Here is a 15630-nt window from a genome sequence, read left to right as displayed (position 1 = left end):
CAGTGAAGACGGTCGTCTGTCGGAAGAGAGACTTGGACTGCAGTTTCAAACTGAAGGAGATACGATGTTGAAGTTGTCTTTTGCTTGTCGAAAATGAGATATTCCTTCAGGCTGCAATGGCGTTTGTTTCACGCGGAGAAGGTCGCCGGTGTTTGTTTCATGTGTTTATCATTCCGTCATTGGTCCCTGCACATCTTGCCCCGGATCGGCCCGGAATTGTGCATCTCTTGCGGATGCACGCGCGTGCAAATTGACGGCCTCTCCTGATCGCGTCTCCCTGATCGTTCCTTCCATTCCACGCGACTCACTGTGGCAAAACATCTTGCAATCGCCAAAATCACGCGTCCCATGCGCTGAAGCACTCGAACATGATAGTAGAATTTCCACCTTGTCTTGCGCCACCCCTCGATACAGGCCCGTCATGGTGCTCTGTCGCATTCGATTGAACTGTCTGGATCACTATCAAGCATACCCTGGACCCCTCGATCCTCCACTATGGGGTGATCCATCATTGCTTTCGCAAAGGAATCTTCCTCAAGTACCCGTCGTCCGAGTCTTTGGCGCCACCGAGACTGGACAGAAAGTGTGTTTACACATCCACGGCGCATTCCCGTACCTCTACCTCGAATACAATGGTCCGCTTGATCGCACCTCGGTCGACGAAAACATTGCAGCTCTACGACTGTCTATAGATCATGCGCTCGCCGTGTCGTATAGAAGAAATATCCAAGATGGCAAAGCCGTCTTTGTCGCCCACATAAGCCTTGTCAAAGGTGTACCCTACTTTGGCTATCATGTCGGATACAAGTACTTCCTCAAGGTCTACCTCCTCAACCCGTCCAACATGACTCGCCTGTCAGATCTTCTACACCAAGGAGCCATACTGAAACAAGTCTTCCAACCATATGAGAGTCACCTTCAATTCCTTGCTCAATGGATGTGCGACTTCAACTTGTATGGCTGTAACTACATCGACACAGACAATCCTTTCTTCCGCGATCCAGTGCCTGCTGTCGAGGATCTTGTCAACCCTCATCACGAATGGCATGATCGGTCAATACCAGACGCTCAGCGTCTACATCCGGACTCTTTTCCCCGTCAAAGCCACTGCAGTCTCGAAGTCGACATCCGTGTACAAGATATTCTGAACCGGGAGGAAGTCAAGGATAGATCTCTGCACCATGACTTTGTCGAACGTCTCAATCACCTGGCTCCCGAGGAAAAGTTTGTACAATCCATGGCTGGCCTATGGAGAGATGAGACCATCCGACGGAAGAAGCGTATGGGTATCTCAAACCCTGGTAGCAGCCCCTTCCCTCCCGAAGTCCTGGTCTCCATGTCGCATGATCCAAGGAATACTGAAAACGCTGGCTGGATACACGAGGAAGAGTTTCGGAAACTTGTCGAAGAGATTGCAAAGGATGAACGCGACAGAATGGGCGGAGACGCCCCATCGTTCGACACATTCGTTAAGCCTCGCGAGGAAGAGTTCCCGGTTCAGACCACTCTAGAGAGCGTGGAGGAGCTCTTTCACGAGAGGTGGCAGATCACCTCCGCTGACGGGCCTGTAAACCTGACGCAGAAGCTGGCCAATGAAAGTTTCGATTTTGGAGATGCACTTGTTGATGAAGCAAGTATTCTTCAGCTGGTATCTGACGAGCCGTCCTACGAGTCTGACGAAGAGGTAGCACGCGAAATTGCCTTGACTCAAGCTCAACAATCTAAGCAAAACGCTGCACCCGATGTCGAGGCTGACGACGAGACACGCCCTGATGGGGAAGATTATGCCAAGCAGTTTTCGGATCCTTTAGACTCAATGTCTACTGTATCAATACCACGAACTTCTCAATCGATACGTGATCACGAACCAGTTGCTCCACTATCAGAAGCTCAGGCAGCCGGAACTCCACACGGAAAGAAGCGTCAGCTAACCAATGGCGAGACTTCTGTCAAGAGACGTAAAGTCGTTGGCTTTGCAGAAGACCCTCAAGACAAGCCTGAAGAAGTCGCACAAGTCAAGCGCAAGAACTTCAAGGTCAAAGACTGCGCGACCGCATCGCAATTGATGGCTGATGGTGATGATGAGCAAGAAAGCGACTTGCTTCGTGACCTCCCCCCTGCATCTACGCAGCTACCGAACAGTCAAGACAGCAGCCAGCGGAGAGTTTCTCAATCATATCCGACCATCAAGAATCCACATGATCCTGATACCATGCTGCGTCTCAGTCAAAGAGACGATTTACCGGGTGAGAGGAATCCTGTCACGCCAGCCAAGTCGAGTCAGGCTCATCGTCATGAGCTGTCATCTTCAAATTGGGCTAGGTCAAAGTACACAGCAAACGCCACCCCTTCAAAGAAGGCTCCCATATCTCCGGCTGCTAGAAAGCTAGCAAGCACTTACTGCCAGAGCTTTGGAGAAGGCGCTAATGGCGTTGTCATCCTCGGTCAGACGCCGCCGAAGAGGGAGGAAGTCTCAGTTTCAATGATTGAACATGGTGCGCCACCTGTCATCTACCAAGACGCTTACTACAGCGATGAGCAAGATGTGCCAGAGCGTGCTCGAGAATATGCTGGACAGGAGTTCAAGCTTGAGAGTAACACTGTTCCATTTCTTCCTGATTTCGACGCCACTGGCGGATCTGATGCTTCTAGAGGAGCTAAGGTCCCCATTGTACTAGACAAGGCAAAAGAAGAGCTTGAGCATCAAGCTAGGAGGAAAGACTGCTTCCTTCAGCGCTGGGAGATTGAAGCTCGTCCTCCATCATTCTTGGAAGTTCAAGACTGGATGCAAGCCTCACGTCTAACTGTAGAGGATGTTCCAGATGATGATGATGGTGAAGTGGACCATCCCCTGTCACAACAAGACTTTCTTAAGCGGACCAAAACCATGCTTTCGCAGATCGAGGGCCCGACACAAAGGAATAAGCATGGCTTCAAGTTCTCTCAGAGGAAAAAGTTGACAAGCGTACAGCATGAGGTACAATACATGTCTATCATGAGTCTTGAAGTGCATGTTAACTCACGCGGCGATCTCGCTCCTGATCCTGAACACGATGAGATCTCTTGCATTATCTGGTCACTGAAAGCTGATGATGCTGATCTCGTTGGCAATGCGGGCCATGACGATAAATATGTTGGTATGATTGTGCTATCAGGCGACGACGACTTGACTGAACGCATGAGGAAGCAAGTAGGCGTCGACGTCGAAGAGGAAGACAATGAACTTGACGTCCTCAACCGACTTGTGGACATTGTACGCGAATATGACCCTGATATCCTTACTGGCTACGAAGTACACAACACTTCGTGGGGCTACCTCATTGAACGTGCTCGTCTTCAGTACGAGTTCAACCTCTGCGAAGAGCTTTCTCGTGTCAGATCACAGTCTCATAGTCGCTTCGGCAAAGATGCAGACAAGTGGGGCTTTGAGCATACATCAACGATCCGCATTACTGGCAGACACATGATCAACATCTGGCGTGCTATGCGAGGTGAGCTCAACCTGCTGCAGTACACCATGGAGAACGTCGTGTTTCACCTTCTTCACAAGCGCATCCCGCATTACTCGTTTGCAGACCTGACGACATGGTACAAAAGCTCGAAGCCTCGAGATCTAGCCAAAGCTCTAGACTATTTCATTACTCGTGTCCAGCTCGACTTGGAGATTCTGGATGCAAACGAGCTTGTTCCTCGTACTTCTGAACAAGCTCGTTTGCTTGGTGTCGACTTCTTCAGCGTCTTTAGTCGAGGCTCTCAATTCAAGGTCGAGTCACTGATGTTCCGTATTGCCAAGCCCGAGTCTTTCGTCCTCGTTTCTCCTAGTCGAAAGCAAGTCGGTCAACAGAATGCTCTGGAATGTCTACCGCTGGTCATGGAGCCACAGAGTGCTTTCTACAACAGCCCTCTGCTGGTTTTGGACTTCCAAAGTCTGTACCCTAGTGTTATGATTGCTTACAACTATTGCTATTCTACATGTCTCGGCCGCATTACAGCCTGGCGAGGTCAGAACAAGATGGGATTCACCGACTTCAAACGCGAACCTGGATTACTTGATCTAGTCAAAGACAAACTCAACATCTCTCCAAATGGTATGATGTACGTCAAGCCAGAGATGCGCAAATCACTGCTCGCGAAGATGTTGGGTGAAATTCTCGAAACCAGAGTGATGGTCAAATCAGGCATGAAGGTCGACAAAGACGACAAGACATTGCAGCAGCTTCTCAACAACAGACAACTTGCGCTCAAACTCATTGCCAATGTCACTTACGGCTACACATCTGCCTCCTTCTCTGGTCGTATGCCATGTTCCGAGATCGCCGACTCAATTGTTCAGACTGGCAGAGAAACACTGGAGAAAGCTATCGCACTCATCCACTCCGTATCAAAATGGGGCGCCGAAGTCGTCTATGGCGACACTGACTCTTTATTTGTCTACCTTAAAGGACGTTCAAAGGACGAAGCTTTCAAGATTGGCGACGAGATAGCGAAAGCAGTCACCGATATGAACCCTCGACCCATCAAACTGAAATTTGAGAAAGTCTACCACCCTTGTGTCCTCTTGGCGAAAAAGCGCTACGTCGGCTTCAAGTACGAACATCCTTCGCAAACAGAACCTGATTTCGACGCCAAAGGTATTGAGACAGTCCGCAGAGACGGCACGCCCGCGGAACAAAAAATCGAGGAAAAGGCATTGAAGTTGCTGTTCCGCACGGCAGACTTATCTCAGGTGAAAGCTTACTTCCAATCTCAATGCCATAAAATTCAACTCGGCAAATTCAGCATTCAAGACTTCTGTTTCGCCAGAGAAGTCAAGCTGGGCAGTTACTCAGACAAAGGACCTGCACCCCCAGGCGCCCTCATTGCAACGAAGAGAATGCTCAAAGATCCTCGCCAGGAACCACAGTATGGCGAACGTGTACCTTACGTCGTTATCGCAGGTGGTCCTGGAGCTAGACTTTTCGAACGTTGCGTCGAACCTGAACGGTTGCTCTTCGACGAACACGCCGAGCTGGACGCTGAATACTACATTTCCAAAAACCTCATTCCACCGCTAGAGCGTATTTTCAATCTCGTAGGCGCAAATGTCCGCGCTTGGTGGGATGAAATGCCTAAAGTCCAACGCGTACGAAACATTGGCGGTGGAGGGAGCAAAGCAGGGGGTACCCACAAGACCATGGAATCATACATGGCCACCTCCACCTGCGTAGTCTGCCGCGTCAAACTCGCCCCCATAGCTCCAATACCCGGTCAAATCGTCCTACCTCTGTGCTCCAAATGTGCGAAGACGCCGGCATTGACGCTTTCGATTCTAAGAGCAAAATTGCAAGCGGCGCATAGCAAGAAAACGGATTTGGACAGAGTGTGTAGGAGTTGTGCTGATGTACCCATGGGCGATGAGGTGAAGTGCGACAGTAGGGATTGTCCTGTCTTTTATTCTAGAATTAAAGCTGGGGCGAAGGTCAAGGCGTTGAGTGGAAGGTTGGAAGGTGTTATTGAGGCTGTGGAAAAGCAGGAAGAGAAGAGGTTCAGGGAGTTGGAGTGGTAAACATGGGGTTTTGTAGGTTCTTCGAAGAATTTCCACCCTCATACAGTCAATATCATTGCTGTCCCATTGGCTGCGCTATTTCGCATCGCTTCTAGCCTTGCTGCGACATGATGCGTGCGCGATTTCATTACCACGGTCTAAACACCGGTCAACTGTAGAAAGTCTTGAGTCGTGAATCCTTCAGGATGTAAGCGCTAGTCGGTTAGGGCTCCGCCCCTCTTCTGGTACGTCAGCAAAATGGCTTTGCAGTATCTCGTCCGGATATGATTTCGTGCGCAAAATACCGCAGCCTACTGCTTTGCTTCGTTCTAATATATTCGACGTATGCGAAGAAGACGAAGGAATGTGTATTCCGTGCAGGGGCTCACCATGAGGATTCAATTGATGATGGTTTTCGGCTAGCGCGGCATTGTCAACCTCACTATATAAATGTCATCTTCCTACTCATTGATACTTGGGCAACAACAGTTGATTTGTTGTCTTGTGTATACTATCAAAGATGTTTATCAATACCCTCTTTCTTCATGTCTTTGTGCTGTCCGCAATCAGTTCGGCCAAACATGTTCCACCTGGCCCTTCATCTCCATACTGTGGACTCAATGTGACATACAAAAAGGTGTTATATCGAAGCGTCTCAGTCCTCAAACTTCTTGCTGATAGTATCAGAACTCCATCTGCGAGACTACTCCTGGAGTCAATTCTTTCTCCGGTTATGTGCATCTGCCATCCTCTCTCCTCGCGGATTCGCAAAATGCGTCTGATCCGTACAATATTTCGACCTTCTTCTGGTACTTTGAGGTCAGTATAATATGGTTGGTTCCAAACGAAGCTAGAATTCACATATCAATGCATAGTCAAGGAACAAGCCAAGGCATGCTCCGCTGACCATCTGGTTTGCTGGAGGCCCTGGCGCAGCTTCCTCTTTCAGCGCCATGACCGAAAATGGCCCATGCTATATCAACGAATATTCCAATGACACAATTCTTAACCCCTACTCTCTCAACGAGAACTCCAATGTCTTGTACATTGATCAACCTGTTCAAGCTGGGTTCTCGTACTCCTCGTTCTACAACAGCACTTACAATTTCCTTACCCTTGATACATCAGTTTCTCCTGTTACGCCGATGGATGCTTACGATGGCGATGTCCCGCCTGAGAATTCGACTTTCAAGTATGGCGTTTGGGCGGATCAAAGTCGGAGGCATACGGCTAGTATGACGATGGATGCTGCACGACCGGTCTGGCATTTCCTGCAGAGTTGGTTCGAGAAGTGAGTTTAGTGTTTACTGGTTGGAATGGTTCGCACTGACACCACGTCTAGCTTCCCGGAGTATCGCACGAGTGACCGTCGTGTCAATCTTTGGGGCAACTCTGTAAGTGTAGTTTCTTGTAGTCTTGAGTATGATCTTTACTAATGGCTTCCTCTACAGTACGGCGGTTTCTGGGTCACCGGATTTACTTCTCACATTCTTGCTCAGAATACCCTTGTCAAGAATGGAACACTTTCTGGTCGAGTCATCCCTATCAACACCATCGGTATTACGAATGGATGTGTAGATGCATTCACAACCGTACAATCTTATGGCGACATCGCGTACAACAACACATACAATACCTCCTTTATCACCTCCGAAGTCTACGCCGACATCCAAAACAACATCACCAAGTCCGGAGGGTGCTACGACCAGATCCATCAATGCCGGGCTGCAGTCGCTCTCTCAGATCCCACAGGCACTGGAATCAACGATACCGTCAATGCCATTTGTGCCGGAGCCACAATCTACTGTCTTGCTTACGCAGGAAATGGAGCTTACCTAGCTACTTCTGGCCGGAGTGCGTTCGACATGGCAGAAAACGCCAGTGCCCCATATCCACCATTTTCCGCCACCACCTATCTCAATCGCCCTGAAGTCAGCAAGCAACTCGGTGTTCCTGTACTGTTCAAACCAGGCTCCATGACCATAAACAACAAATTCATCTACGGCACCGGCGATCTCGCCCGTGTAGATGGAATCCATGCACTCGATACCATCTTAGCTTCAAATGTCAATCTTGCTCTGGTATTTGGAGACAGGGATACAAGATGCAATTGGCTCAGTGGCGAAACCGTCGCGAATACAATCGATTGGAAGGGTAAATCCGCCTATGCAGCTGCTGGATACCAAAAAACACAGACCAATTCGACATACATCGGTGGTCTGACCAAACAATTCCAATCCCTAAGTTTCACTAGGGTATTCCAAGCCGGTCATGCAGTAGGCTTCTTCCAGCCTCAAACCGTCTTCGAGATCTTCGAGAGAAGCAGTGTTTGGGGCACCGATGTTGCGACTGGGAAACAGAAGATTAGGGGTAATGGGACGTATGCGACCAAGGGGGAGAGCAGTGCGTGGAGTCATTTCGAGGTGCTGCCGGAGGTGCCGGAGCCGATTTGTGATATTTGGGACGTGGGGACGTCGTGCTCGGAGGGGCAGATTGAGGCTTTGGTGGAAGGGACTGCGGTGATTGTGGAAGATGTTGTGGTTAGTCCGGCGTATCAGTGATGATTAGTCTGGAACCTGCAATAGGTTCGATAAGAGGCAGAAACGGCAAGAGACTACATCCAGAGAAAACGAGACCAACACAAGACCCAAACTTCTCAGGAGGGTGTATGTCTGTAAACATTGAAATTACAAATTACCGTTGATGCTCCGTACTCAGAGCTTACAACTCACACAGCCGCTACGTCTTTTGCAGTTCGCCAATCCATGTCGTCCCCACAATTACCATAGATGTGATCAACTACATTGTATCGCTCAAAGAGACTGTGGAAAGAGTTACCATCTCTGCCTTGCGTCATTGTCTTCTCCAATTGGAATATCGTGACCTGGGATGTTTTCCGGAATACTCGTCTCGTAGCGTCTCGGATCTCCAACCTTGCGTCGAACACTACCATTCTCGCAGGTTATCATGCAGGTGCCAGTGGAGATTGGTCCAGACACCGAGGCCTGGCCACCGCAAATCCAATGGAGTACAGACATCTGGGACTCCACAGTTGCACCGATATGTTGATTTTGAGGATGATCTGTTGTCGCATTCGAAGCCTTTATATCACGGTGCTGTTGAAACATAGGACAGGAAAGTTTAGCTGAATGACTCAGGATAAAGAACAGTGGTACCAGGAAACTATGGGGACAACAATTATCGGACCAACATTCGGGAGCTACAGGACCAAACTCCAGACATGAGCAAACAACAGACCGTTCTTAGAACGTCGAGGCGACCGATATGAGCTTCATCCAGAAGTCGATGTCTTGGGACCCAGGACCTCCCTCGTCATTTCCGATGATTCCAGCTGACTCTCCATCTCGTGGCCCGACAGTCGTGTCTCTGCTTTGCCGAATACACCAGGATACCAACTCAAGCTGATAATCATGACAACAATCATCAAAGCAGCGTCGAATACAAAGGTGCACCACTCATGACTGAGCAGATAATTCGGACTACCCATGCCATATTCGATGGCGCGGAAGATGTTACGCACAGCGATAAGAACGCTGACCACATAGAGGCCGAGGAGTCTTCTCTGCCATCCTCGCGGTGAAGCTGTCGATTGTCCTCGCATACGGATGTGAAAGTTTATCGCCACGACCAGGAATCCAAAGAAGATGACGATCTGGAGGATGAGGCCTGCGAGGATGATGTTTTGCCCGAGACTGACTTTCGATGCTTTCTTGGCTGAGGAAAGAAGACCGCCGCCTGCTCCTTGAGCCAGAAAGCATGCAACGTCGCCGGCCACGAAGACCTTAGTGAGCAATTTCAGAGGAATCAGGCAGTATCGTTGTCCGTCCACAGAGCGAATGACGCGACCAAGGTACATGTAGACTGATGCAGCGAAGAGGATGGGTGCGAGCAGGATCAAGAGTGATTGTATGGCGTAAGGTAGAGTATCCGTGGTATGGCTACGGGCGTAGGCTCGGGCACCATAGCCGATGACTTCGACTGTTTGAGGATCAGTATCTGCTTAGGACATGCAAGTGTGAAGAAGACTTACAAAGTCCTCCGACGACTAAGGGGATGCAAAACCATTGCTTTTGAAAGATCACGAGGCCGAATTGCGTCAAGGCAAGGAGACCGAAAACACTGGCAACTACGATGTTTCCGACCATAGAAGGATAGTATTCCCAGAGCTGATAGCCCTCATCGTTTGCAGGAGGAGCCATTTCGACAGTCTGATTGATCCGGAAAAAGAGGAATTGAATGGAAAGATTGTCGAGTGGTGCTTGAGTCGAGTGATGCTGTACACTATCTCGTCAAGGCGAACATGTCAGGCTTTATATCGTTCTCTCCAGTCATTGATAATTTGAAATTTACTGTCAGACATATCTGCTGCGGTCTATGAGAGCTATACGACGTATTGTTGAAGCCTGCTGTACGGAGGGTTTCGTAAGCTTTCTATACGCGTATTTGGAAGGAGCACCCGGGGAAGCCGCTGGTTCTGTTCGTCGCGAATTTGCCCCAACCGTCCCTTTTCTCTCGAGCTGAACACATACAGCCTGAGCTTATCTGCGGATCTCCTCAGCCATCATGGCCATGTCAACGATTACGTCGCACAGTTTTTGTTTGTCTTGAGAGCGGCGCAGCAATTATCGATTAGCATTGGGCAGTCAACGAATTTGAGCATAGCTGGGTAGGCAGCTGCCAATGAACACCGAGAAAGCCGTCCCCACCACCTACGACACCAATTGCCGATGAGGTGCGTCACTTCATGATGCCTTTTTGGCTTGAGACTTTGTTATAAGTTGTGAAAAACTGATTAAGCAATGTATTGTACTCATGCTCTAACACTATTCTAACTTCCGACTTGAACGATTATCTAGCTTGATACGTTCCTGCTCGGTCTTTCGACCAATATCTGTTGGGACGCTGTCATGCCCACTGCCATTGATCCTTGCTCAACCACCGCCGAGTATCTTTGGTCCGTCATCTGAGCCACACTCTCTCGAATGAATCTGTCCGGGAGACTGGACACAGTCGAGACGCGTCGCAATTGTTGATCTCGATATTCAGGCTTGCCGGTAACACAACTTGAGCGGTTTTCAAGAATCTGAGGGTGCTTGATGCCCGTTCTCGACTGGTGCGTGCCTGATATGTCTTCTTTTGATGTCAAGAAAGAGCCATTCTCGTCATGCCATGCTCCCAAGCTTCCAGAAGATACGACAAATCCAGTGTCGTGAGAATCTTCTCTCGTCTTTCCATTCTTCCTCTCCAACTCATGGTAAAGACCTCTGGCAGAGCAGCTTGCAAATGTGATAGCTGCTGTAGTCGGCTTGATAACCACTCCCAGCGAACCACGTATCAGTCCCTTTGCAAATCCAACGGGCCCTTCTTTTCTTCCATCACGGATTGGCTGAGTGATAATGCCTGTAAAGCCACTGCCAAAGCCATACGCAAGGGCCTTGGTTCCTTCTTTGAGTCCGGAAGCAACCCCAGGGATGTGTGATAGCTCTCTCACGTCGATATCTCCGTACAGTCTGGGAAGGTTGTTGATGGCATTGGATATAGCAGTTGTATTATCGATAGAGGTCTTGAGACGGTCGGAGGGAGCTTTGAGTGAGGGTTCGGAAAGTGTGCTCGCAGTGTCGGAGCCGGATGACGAGCGGCTCGAAGGGCCGGTATCTGCTCTGGGAACAGAGGCTTGGACGTGATCGCCGTAGGACAGCAGGGGGTACACAACGGGCGATGCCCTTGTTGGTGGATTTGCGTCACGCGACTCTGGAGAGTCTTGTACACTTTCAGAGCCAGCACTCTCCGACTCCTCATATGATGGTGGAGCTTCTTGCAAAGTCTCAGGCAATTCCATATCGCTTGATGTTCCCTTCCGGTCTAGAAGAACTTCTGCATTTTTGACCTCTCCAAGCTTGGCGATCATGATTGTAATGTCTGTGAGCTGGATTGGAAGAAGAGTCGCAAGTGTGGTCGAAAGAAAAAATCAATAGAAGTTTACATTGGCGTCTAGATGTCTCCTATACTTATAGTGATCTCTACAGCGAGCCTAATCCGGCGGAAACCAGATCCAGGTGAGATTTACCAGGTTTCAAGAGCAACAAGGCCAACGAAGCCTCGTATTTTAAGGTTACGCGTGTTCAAGCAGCTTGTACGCGTATTCCCGTATCCTCGTATCCTTTTGCTTAAAGTCTCAACAACACGGTGGGGTGAAAAACATCGCATAGACATTTAAGGCATATCGCTGAGGATTTTGCAAACTATGATGAGACACGTCGAGCTGATTGACCAGATCCTGTGCTTTTCTACTGCACTCTGTACGCGTAAAATATGATGAATTTTTCGCTCAACACCTCCCACTTCTGCGTCGATCATCAAACATCGAGTCTCTGTTTGGGGGTTGGGAACTCTCAAACAGATAAGAAGGCTGAGACGTCCCAGCCAGTTAAAGACTCCTAGCCTATCACCTGAATGATCCTTCACTGTCCGCAAGATAGACCAATCTCAGCAATGGTTTCCCAGGAGCAGAATTTATTCGACTACGCTTTTACTCTACAAGATGACAAGAGTGATCATCAGCAAGTCCTTATGAGCGACAAAGCGATCGGATCATACCGCGAACAGTTGAAATTCAGTCAGGTGCAGTTATCTGCAACCTTTTATTCATTCGACAAGTCTTCCAGCACCGAGACCCTTCCTCAACTATCTCCTACGCCCTCCTCCAATGACTTGCCTGTCCAAGAGACAAGGTCTACGATACATCTTCCGATAGCTATTCCTCGTAATTTACATCCCAAGATATATCACTTACGGTTCTTATCTGACACAATTCCAGAAACCTCAAATCTGTTCGGCGTAAAACACCTTTCACCCTTCGCACGGTGTTACCCTCCAGCTCTTCAGTCTATTCAAAATCCTATATCTCAGGAAGTTTTCGTCGACTTTCTTGACGGTCTCAACGGCGTCTTTGTGGCACACCCGAGCATGTTGGCCATCGGCTCCTCACCCATGATGTCTTTCCTTCGAGTCCGCAAGTACATGCAGAAAATCAATCAAGAGCTGTTCAGACCAAGTGGCCTGAAGGCTAAGATTGTTTCCACGAAGAAGATGATCAGCTCGATAAAATCCCAGACCACGGATGGAAAAGACAGACTTGTTCTCTGCAACTTGGGTGAAGTAGGCACTACACCCATCTCGTGCGACAGGATGGAGTACACCGCTGACATGCATCAGAAATGCGAGGAGAATCCTCAAGACAGGCTGCTCAGAACTTTGGACGGTTATGTGTCTCCCTTGAGCTTCGACGTGCCTAGTCAAGCTTTACCGACCAACTCTGTTGGGAAAGCGCTGAGCACATCCACTTCCTTCATCGACAGAGTCCAAACGAAACTGCTCTCGAACTCTCGCAGAAAGATTTCCAACAACAATATCGGTTTCTGCGACCAGAATGATGCCCGCATCTTTGACCTCGAAAAGGCTATACTGAAATGTCAATCGCAATTGAAGGGCAGATCACTAGACCTTGATCTGGGCACCGCGTCTGCAAAAGAGCATATCGAAATTCACGACCTGAGGGCACATCTCACGGAATTGAAAGTCGAGATGGCACTGGAGAAGCAAGTTCGTGACAATCGCTTGGAGAAAACTCGCATCGCACACGCGAGAACTTTTGCGGCGATTGATGGGGAAGACAATAAACTCGCGAACAGGATCTTGTGGTTGGTGATAACTGAAGATGAGGGAAACAGCACAAGACCAGGAAGGAGCTCAGGAGAGATTGCCAAGATGAAAGTCACAAGTTGAGATGATTTTGTGTTTTTACTACTCATTAATATGTGTTTTGATTTGAGATAGAACTTTACCTCAACCTAGCCAATTTGAGTATATCATGCCTGTAGAAGAACTCCCTATTCCTCTTTCCAAACACATACATAGGAATGCTCAATGCACAAATCCCAATCTCTATACTCCCGAAAATGATAAACATCTTCTCAAATCCTCTATCCAGGACCCACGTGTACGCATAATACGCCAGAACAAAGGAAAACAAATTCTTGAAGATGATCAGGCAAGTAAATGTCTCGATGGCAATATCGCGGTGGGCGTCGAGAAGATATTGGGCTGATGCCGTAGCGCCCATGACCATGGAGATGGTGATACAGGCCAGGAAGACTTCGATAACTACCCAGCCGTATTTCTCGATATTGGCTGATGCGATACCGAAGCCATATAAGCCGATTGCAGAGAAGACCAGTGTAGGGATGACCAGTGCGATGCGAAACTCAGGTTCATATTGACCTCCGTTGCGAACGATGAGTAGTCGAGTCACAAGTTCGGTGTAGATGCCTGCGAGTACCAGACCGATCATAGAGCCAACAAACGCAGCGGTGTACATTTTCCCGGCTTGTTCTTCTGTAAAGAAAAGCGGAGGGCCGAGGAAAATCAAGGCAAGGATTACTCCGACGATCACGGTCCAGCCGATGATGACGCCCTGCATCAAACAACCCCATGCCACTGCTGGTTGTAGAAATAGCGGGAAAGGTCGAAAGAGCAGTTTCAAGAAGCTCTCATCTGTTTTGCGGCCGCTGAAAGGGGCCAGGCGGTGGAGGAACGTGTGTTTCGGCGGAGGTGGAACCGGGTCGTGGAAGGGGACTGGACCAACATTGATGTCGATCTGAAGATAGCGAGGTCGCTGATAAGTTGTTTCGGGAAAAAAGAGGAAGAGCATGACAAAGCCTGCGGCCATAAATATTGCAAGAAAGTAAAAGGACCATTGCCAGCCGAGGTTGTCTCTAGTGGTTATCACTCCGACTGTGAACATCTATCAGTGGGTTCAATCTCAAAATGTAACTCTCCATACGTACCACAGACCGGGGTGAGAAATGCAGCGCCAAAGAGGCAGACGTTGGTGAAGGCCATGCGGAAGCCTCGTTCGTGGACGAAATAAAGATCGCCAACAACATCATTCACCAGCGACTCGAATGGTGCCAGCGCAACCCCTTGCACAATCCTAGCCCAGGTGAGACTTCTGTAATTTAGGTTGTCCGCTGTTGAACCACCCCAGGCTGAAGAAGCCACCATGAGTAATGCGCCAAAGAGAAAGACATGTCTTTTGCCCCATACTCTGGCCAGAGGCACGAAGAGCCAGCTAGCAACTCCAACACCACAGAGATGATATGCGGTCAGAAGTGCTGCATCTTGGAACTTGACTTTGAAAACGACAGCCAAAACGACGGAGTTGGCGGCGACTAATGGTGATGCTGTTGTTGCAATGGCGGCGACGACACAAAGAAGTAGGAGAATCAAGTCTCTTTGCCATAACGGCCAATTCTGCAGCCATATCTTAGTCACTGTTGAGAAAATAAGGAGTGGTGAGCCTTACTAGAGGATCGTTCGGATCTTCGCTCGGTTGCGGAACCAGAATAATGTTGCCAGTCTTGTCCCTTTTCAACGTCGGATCTCTTTTCCATTCTTGATCCAACACATTCGCGGTTCCCGGTACTTTCTTCGCCCTAGGCTCAAGTATCCCTAGAGCCATGGTGTTATCGACATAGACGTATGACTGGGTTTAATAGAGCGACAACTATGTTTCTGATGTAGAAAGGTGGTGGGGCGATTGGTGTTGAAACACAACAAATGACGAAGCAAGGGGTACTGAGGCATGCCAGGCAACGAGAGCGAAGGCATGTTACCAGATGACCGTATAGCCACGTGTGGCGAACAAAGCTACGACGATAACGAAGTCTGCTACGCAATACGGTTGGAATGTAAGCGTTCAAGATCTGACAAAGAAATCTCCATCCATGCGGCTATTCTTGCCATGACTCTTGATTTGGATACATTGTTTTGATCAAAAGCTTACTGAAACCCAGCGCAAGCTCTGTAGTGTTGATCATCTGGAGTGGCTAGGCTATGCATCAAATAGAGCCTGATGTGGAGCTGCTTCGACTCGAACTTAATTCAGAAGCTCGCTGAATTAGAGGCTGGGTGTGGTTGGCAGATCCGGCGCCTGTAAGCGATGTAAAATTGACAGAGGGGCAGTCTGAGGAAATCATTGCTGGTCAGACACAGGGTGAGCCACCATCAAACATTGTGTGCCTGAG

General features: G+C 48.9%; 6 protein-coding genes across 6 annotated transcripts; 3 read left to right on the top strand and 3 right to left on the bottom strand.

Annotated features, from left to right (window-relative positions):
- The first annotated feature begins 305 nt into the window (after positions 1 to 305).
- On the top strand, positions 306 to 5691 carry M438DRAFT_349227 (putative DNA polymerase zeta catalytic subunit). Its single transcript, XM_029906344.1, has one exon. It carries the CDS (start codon positions 422 to 424, stop codon positions 5543 to 5545), a length of 5124 nt encoding a protein of 1707 aa, XP_029756151.1. The 5' UTR covers positions 306 to 421; the 3' UTR covers positions 5546 to 5691.
- A 353-nt stretch (positions 5692 to 6044) lies between these two features.
- On the top strand, positions 6045 to 8187 carry M438DRAFT_400178 (alpha/beta-hydrolase; the record flags this gene model as incomplete). The annotated part of the gene is made up of 5 exons (XM_029909453.1): positions 6045 to 6161; positions 6212 to 6343; positions 6400 to 6815; positions 6867 to 6918; positions 6976 to 8187. 5 exons carry the CDS (start codon positions 6045 to 6047, stop codon positions 8083 to 8085), a joined length of 1827 nt encoding a protein of 608 aa, XP_029756150.1. The 3' UTR covers positions 8086 to 8187.
- Positions 8188 to 8816: 629 nt separating this feature from the next.
- On the bottom strand, positions 8817 to 9744 carry M438DRAFT_339270 (RTA1-domain-containing protein; the record flags this gene model as incomplete). The annotated part of the gene is made up of 2 exons (XM_029904201.1): positions 8817 to 9523; positions 9576 to 9744. 2 exons carry the CDS (start codon positions 9742 to 9744, stop codon positions 8817 to 8819), a joined length of 876 nt encoding a protein of 291 aa, XP_029756149.1.
- Positions 9745 to 10348: 604 nt separating this feature from the next.
- On the bottom strand, positions 10349 to 11453 carry M438DRAFT_386279 (uncharacterized protein; the record flags this gene model as incomplete). Its single annotated transcript, XM_029908986.1, has 1 exon — positions 10349 to 11453. The coding sequence occupies one exon, from the start codon at positions 11451 to 11453 to the stop codon at positions 10398 to 10400; it is 1056 nt and encodes a 351-aa protein (XP_029756148.1). The 3' UTR covers positions 10349 to 10397.
- A 584-nt stretch (positions 11454 to 12037) lies between these two features.
- Positions 12038 to 13330, top strand: M438DRAFT_339268 (uncharacterized protein; the record flags this gene model as incomplete). Its single annotated transcript, XM_029904200.1, has 2 exons — positions 12038 to 12308; positions 12363 to 13330. 2 exons carry the CDS (start codon positions 12038 to 12040, stop codon positions 13328 to 13330), a joined length of 1239 nt encoding a protein of 412 aa, XP_029756147.1.
- A 55-nt stretch (positions 13331 to 13385) lies between these two features.
- Positions 13386 to 15065, bottom strand: M438DRAFT_400176 (MFS general substrate transporter; the record flags this gene model as incomplete). The annotated part of the gene is made up of 3 exons (XM_029909452.1): positions 13386 to 14338; positions 14392 to 14857; positions 14910 to 15065. 3 exons carry the CDS (start codon positions 15063 to 15065, stop codon positions 13386 to 13388), a joined length of 1575 nt encoding a protein of 524 aa, XP_029756146.1.
- Between the last annotated feature and the right edge of the window lie 565 nt (positions 15066 to 15630).

Source organism: Aureobasidium pullulans, assembly GCF_000721785.1.
Source record: "Aureobasidium pullulans EXF-150 unplaced genomic scaffold scaffold_28, whole genome shotgun sequence".
Classification (NCBI taxonomy): Eukaryota; Fungi; Ascomycota; class Dothideomycetes; order Dothideales; family Saccotheciaceae; genus Aureobasidium; species Aureobasidium pullulans.
This window is presented reverse-complemented; position numbering and strand designations above follow the sequence as displayed.